The sequence below is a fragment of the Melanerpes formicivorus genome, unplaced genomic scaffold (genome assembly GCF_026170545.1).
Source record: "Melanerpes formicivorus ecotype bairdi unplaced genomic scaffold, bMelFor1.0.p_v2 SCAF_1792, whole genome shotgun sequence".
NCBI lineage: Eukaryota > Metazoa > Chordata > Aves > Piciformes > Picidae > Melanerpes > Melanerpes formicivorus.
Window position 1 is genome coordinate 14,960 of NW_027144144.1, and position 6,312 is coordinate 21,271.

General features: G+C 62.2%; 1 protein-coding gene across 1 annotated transcript; it reads left to right on the plus strand.

Annotated features, from left to right (window-relative positions):
* SCN1B (sodium voltage-gated channel beta subunit 1) lies at nucleotides 1–3,423 on the plus strand (the record flags this gene model as incomplete). Its single annotated transcript, XM_068171101.1, has 4 exons — nucleotides 1–21; nucleotides 625–868; nucleotides 1,614–1,749; nucleotides 1,990–3,423. Coding segments are annotated over 4 exons (468 nt in total), but the record flags the coding sequence as incomplete, so codon positions are not given.
* Nucleotides 3,424–6,312: the final 2,889 nt, after the last annotated feature.

The following is a 6,312-nucleotide window of genomic DNA, read 5'->3' on the forward strand; positions in this document are numbered from 1 at the left end:
GGGCCGACCCGCCTCAGCAAGGCACGGGGAGGGGAGGGGACTGGGAGGCACTGGGAGATACAGGGAGGGACTGGGAATGAAGGGGAAGCACTGGGAAGGGATTAAAGGGTCCGAAGAGGGAGGTTAAAGTGGAACTAGGAGGGACTGGGAGGCACTGGGAATGAATGGGACGCACTGGGAGAGTTACTAGGAGGCAATGGGAGGCACTGGGAATGAATGGGAGGCACTGGAAGGGTTACTGGGAGGCACTGGGAATGAATGGGAGGCACTGGAAGGGTTACTGGGAGGCACTGGGAATGAATGGGTGGGAATGAATGGGAGGCACTGGGAGGGTTACTGGGAGGCACTGGGAATGAATGGGAGGCACTGGGAGGGTTACTGGGAGGCACTGGGAGGCACTGGGAATGAACGGATGGGAGGCACTGGGAGGGTGACTGGGAGGCACTGGGAATGAATGGATGGGAGACACTGGGAGGGTTACTGGGAGGCACTGGGAATGAACGGATGGGAGGCACTGGGAGGGTTACTGGGAGGCACTGGGAATGAACGGATGGGAGGCACTGGGAGCGAGGACTGGCAGCCGGCGGCTGAGCCTCGCCCCCCCGGCCCCCCCCCCCCCCGCAGATCCTGCACTACGACCCCGAGGAGGGGCAGCCGTGGGTGGCGCCGGGGCCCTTCGAGAAGGTCCTGTTCTGGAACGGCTCCCGCGGGACCCGCGACCTGCAGGACCTCTCCCTGTGGCTCTCGGCCGTCAGCAGGGACCACGCCGGGCAGTACGTCTGCAGCCTGCACCGCAACCTCACCTTCGAGGGCTATGTCTACGGCATGGCCCGCAACAAGACGCTGCGATTGGCTGTGGTGGAGAAGGGTGGGTGGGCCGGAGCGGGGACCCGGGCCAATGGGGGGGCGCCGCTGAACCCGCGGGGCCAACGGGGGCTGCGCGCTGAGGGGAGTGAAGCCCGAGAGGAAGTGAGGGCAAAGGGAGGGCGGTGAGGGCAAAAATGGCGGCGGCGAAGAGAGGCTGCGGTTGGCTGCGGGAATGGGCGGGGGAGAAGCGCGGCTTGGGCCAATGGAGTGCGGCGCTGAGCCCGCCGGGCCAATGGGGCTGCGCGCTGGGGCGAAAGGGGAAATGAAGCTAAGAGGAAGTGAGGGCAAAACGGGTGGCGGAAGGAGAGGCTGCGATTGGCTGTGGGGTGGGCGGGGGAGACGGGCGGCTGGGCCAATGTGGCGGGAGGGGTGGTGTTAAGGGGGATGAGGCCCAATGGGAGCAGAGCTACAAGGAGCAGGTGGGGGGGGGGGGGGGGGGGGGGCGGTTTGGTTCCCAGAGCCGCAGGTTCGAATCCTGGGGCCGCGAGTGGCAACTCCTGGCACTGGGAATTGAACTTGGAAAGGACTGGGAGGCACCGGGGGGGGTACTGGCAGGCAGCGGGGGGGTACTGGCAGGAGTGACTCGGTGTGTGTGCGTGGAGAGTGTGGGTGTTCCATTCCAAGCTCCGTGGGTTCGAATCCAGCCGCGGCTCCCCCCGGCGGCCAGGGCTGGCGGATTCCCTCCGCGGGGGTCCCGCCTGAGCTCCCTGCCCTCTCCCCTCGCCCCCCAACCCCCCGCCCCGCAGCCCGTCGGGACCTGGCGTCCATCGTGTCGGAGATCCTGATGTACGTCCTGATCGTGGTCCTCACCCTCTGGCTGGCGGCGGAGATGCTCTACTGCTACCGCAAGGTGGCGGCCGCCGCGCCCCCGCCCGACAGCGCGTAAGGCACCGGGGGGGACTCACACACACACACTTCCGGCTGGGGGGGCGCAGGGAGAGGGACTTCCAGCAGGGGGCGGTGCAGGGAGAAGGAGTTCCAGCAGTGTTGGGAATGGCACTGGTGGGTGCCAGTAGGTAGTAGTGGGCACTGGAGGGTAGTGGTGGGCACTGGTGGGTGCCATTGGGCACTGGTGGGTGCCAATGGGCACCGGTGTGACTGGTGGTGTGTGTCCCCTGCCAGCTCCGAGTACTTGGCCATCACCTCGGAGAGCAAAGAGAACTGCGCCGGGGTGCAGGTGGCCGAGTAGCACCCATGGGTGCTGCCCCCCCCCTGCAATAACCTCCCCCGGGGGGGGGCGGCAGTGGACACCTCCCTGCACCCAGCACCCAACAGCACCCAACGGAACCCAACGGCACCCAACGGAGCACAATGGAACCCAGTGGGACCCAATGGGACCCAATAGAACCCAATGGAGAGCAATGCAACCCAGTGGAGCCCAATGGAGCCCAATGGGACCCAATGGAGTCCAATGGAGCCCAATGGGACCCAATGGAGTCCAATGGAGCCCAATGGGACCCAATGGAGTCCAATGGAAGCTAATGGAACCCAATGGAGCCCAGTGGAACGCAATGCAACCCAGTGGAGCCCAATGGAGCCCAGTGGAACCCAATGGAGTCCAATGGAGCCCAATGGAACCCAGTGGAGTCCAATGGTCCCCAATGGGACCCAGTGGAGTCCAATGGAAACTAATGGAACCTAATGGAGCCCAGTGGAACCCAGTGGAGCCCAATGGAGCCCAGTGGAACCCAATGGGACCCAATGGAGCTTAATAGAGTCACATGGAGAGCAATGGAACCCAGTGGAACCCAATGGACTCCAATGGAGCCCAATGGAACCCAATGGAGCCTAATAGAGTCGAATGGAAAGCAATGGAACCCAATGGAGCCCAGTGGGACCCAATGGAGCCTAATAGAGTTGAATGGAGAGCAATGGAGCCCAGTAGAGTCCAATGGAGCCCAATGGAACCCAGTGGAACCCAACAGAACCCAGCCAGCACCCAGCACCATCGCACAGCTCCTCCAGCCCCCCACCTGTGGCACAGGCACCAGCCAGCACCCATGGGTGCCCCTCAGGATGGACCCTGGCACCCCTGGGTGCCCCTAAGGAAGGTCTGCAGCACCCATGGGTGCCCCAGGATGGAACCCAGGACCCATGGGTGCTTCTCAGGATGGATCTCAGCACCCCCGGGTGCCCCTAAGGAAGGTCTGCAGCACCCATGGGTGCCCCAGGGTGGAACCCAGGACCCATGGGTGCTTCTCAGGATGGATCTCAGCACCCCTGGGTGCCCCTAAGGAAGGTCTGCAGCACCCCTGGGTGCCCCAAGATGGTTTTCAGCACCCATAGGTGCTCCTCAGGATGGCCTCCAGCACCCGTGGGTGCCCCTCAGGATGGACCCCGGCACCCACGGGTGCCCCCGGATGGATCTCAGCACCCAGGGGTGCCCCAAGATGGACTCCAGCACCCATAGGTGCTCCTCAGGATGGATCTTGGCACCCGTGGGTGTCCCTCAGGATGGTCCCCAGCACCCATGGGTGCTCCCCTCCCCCGCATGGGCTGAATCTGCTTTGAGTTTTGGGGTGAAAAGGCCCCGAGAAGGGGCTGGGGAGCACGGGGCGGGGAGGGGGGGAGGGAGGGGCAATAAATCACCTGTGGCACATGGAGCCCCCTCTGCCTCCCAGTAGCCCCCAGTCAGTCCCAGTAGCCCCCAGTGCCTCCCAGTAGCCCCCACTCCCTCCTAGTCCCTCCCAGTCTCCTCCCAGTCCCTCCCAGGGGCAGTTTTTGGGTCTCAATCAGAGGATTTTGGGGTCCAGGAGGAGGCTTTTGGGGTTAAATCAGAGAATTTTGGGGTCCAGGGGCAGCTTTTGGGGCTCAGGAGGAGGATTTGGGGTCCAGGGGGAGGCTTTTTGGGGCTCAGGAGGAGGATTTGGGGGTCCAAGGGCAGCTTTTGGGGCTCAGGAGGAGGATTTGGGGTCCAGGGACAGCTTTTGGGGTCTAGGGGGAGGCTTTTGGAGCTCAGGAGGAGGATCTGGGGGTCCAGGGGCAGCTTTTGGGGGCTCAGGAGGAAGCTTTTGGGGCTCAGGAGGAGGATTTGGGGGCCCAGGGGCAGCTTTTGGGGCTCAGGAGGAGGATTTTGGGGTTAAATCAGAGGATTTTGGGGTCCAGGGGGAGGCTTTTGGGGTCCAGGAGAAGGTTTTTGGGGTCCAGGGACAGCTTTTGGGGCCCAGGAGAAGGCTTTTGGGGGCCCAGGGGCAGCTTTTGGGGTGCCCCTGCCCCCCTCTTGGGGCTGGCTGGCCTCATTCTCGGGGTCACTTTGTGGCTTCCTGGGGGTGGGGCAGGAATTGGGGTTCGGGGGGGGTGGGGGTGGGGGAAGGCTCTTTGGGGCTCCCCAAGCCTGTTGTTTTTGGGGCTTAATGAGAGGGTTTTGGGGTTCCCTCCCTCCCCCCCACCCCCGAGGGCTCTGGTGGCTTTTGGGGCTCCCTTGCCCTGCTTCTTGGGGTGCCCCAACCGGTCCTGGGGCTCTGACTCAGAGGTTTTGGGGCTCAGTTGGTGGTTTTTGGGGTTCAGTGACTCCTGCTGGGGGGGGGGAGGGGGAGGGCAGGGCAGGGGTGGGGCTCGGTGACCTCCTTTTTGGGGTTCAATTAGAGCCTTTTGGGGTTCAGGGACCGCAGTGTGAGGCCCAGGGAGGGAATCTGGGGGGGCAGTGACCTCCTCTGGGGGGTCAGGGGGAGGAGCCTGGGGGCTTGGGTCAGCTCTTGGGGGCTCAGAGGCGGGGGGGGGGGGGGGGGGGGAGTGACCTCAGTTTTGGGGTTCAGGAGGAGGATTTTGGGGTCCAGGAGGAGCATTTTGGGGGGGGCAGTGACCTCATTTTGGGGCTCAGGCTCAGCTTTTGGGGCTGAATCAGAGGATTTTGGGGCTCAGGCTCTTCTTTGGGGGGTTCAGGCTCAGCTTTGGGGTTCAGGCTCAGCTTTGGGGTTCAGGCTCAGCTTTTGGGGGCTCAGGCTCAGCTTTGGGGTTCAGGCTCAGCTTTTGGGGGTTCAGGCTCAGCTTTGGGGGCTCAGGCTCATCTTTGGGGGCTCAGGCTCAGCTTTGGGGGGTTCAGGCTCAGCTTTTGAGGTCTGAGGCTCAGCTTTGGGGGGCTCAGGCTCAGCTTTTGGGGCAGAATCAGAGGATTTTGGGGGTTCAGGCTCAGCTTTGGGGTTCAGGTTCAGCTTTTGGGGCTGAATCAGAGGATTTTGGGGGTTCAAGCTCAGCTTTGGAGGTTCAGGCTCAGTTTTGGGGGTTCAGGCTCAGCTTTGGGGGCTCAGGCTCAGCTTTTGGGGGCTCAGGCTCAGCTTTGGGGGTTCAGACTCAGCTTTTGGGGGTTCAGGCTCAGCTTTGGGGTCTCAGGCTCAGCTTTTGGGGGTTCAGGCTCAGCTTTGGGGGCTGAAACAGGATTTTGGGGGTTCAAGCTCAGCTTTTGGGGGTTCAGGCTCAGCTTTGAGAATCAGGCTCAGCTTTGGGGGCTCAGGCTCAGCTTTTGGGGCTGAATCAGAGGATTTTGGGGGTTCAGGCTCAGCTTTGGGGGTTCAGGCTCAGCTTTTGGGGCTGAATCAGAGGATTTTGGGGGTTCAAGCTCAGCTTTTGGGGCTGAATCAGAGGATTTTGGGGGTTCAGGCTCAGCTTTGTGGGTTCAGGCTCAGCTTTTGGGGCTGAATCAGAGGATTTTGGGGGTTCAAGCTCAGCTTTGGGGTTCAGGCTCAGCTTTGGGGGCTCAGGCTCAGCTTTTGGGGGTTCAGGCTCAGCTTTTGGGGCTGAATCAGAGGATTTTGGGGGTTCAAGCTCAGCTTTGGGGTTCAGGCTCAGCTTTGGGGTTCAGGCTCAGCTTTGAGGGTTCAGGCTCAGCTTTGGGGGTTCAGGCTCAGCTTTTGGGGCTGAATCAGAGGATTTTGGGGGTTCAGGCTCAGCTTTGGGGTTCAGGCTCAGCTTTGGGGCTCAGGCTCAGCTTTTAGGGGTTCAGGCTCAGCTTTGGGGGCTGAATCAGAGGATTTTGGGGGCTCAGGCTCAGCTTTGGGGGCTCAGGCTCAGCTTTTAGGGGTTCAGGCTCAGCTTTTGGGGCTGAATCAGAGGATTTTGGGGGTTCAGGCTCAGCTTTGGGACTCAGGCTCAGCTTTTGGGGCTCAGGCTCAGCTTTTGGGGGTTCAGGCTCAGCTTTTGGGGGGGCTCAGGCTCAGCTTTTGGGGGTTCAGACTGAGCTTTTGGGGGGCTCAGGCTCTGCTTTTGGGGGTTCAGGCTCAGTTTTGGGGGCTCAGGCTCTGCTTTTGGGGGTTCATGCTCAGCTTTTGGGGGGCTCAGGCTCAGCTTTGGGGCTCAGGCTGAGCTTTTGGGGCTGAGTCAGAGGCTTTTGGTGCTCCCTGCCCTGCCCTGCCCTACTTTTGGGGCTAATTAGAGGCTTCTGGGGACCAATGAAAACCTTTCTGGGGGAGGTGGAGTTTAAGGGGGGGCCCTCCCCTCCCCCCCCCGGCA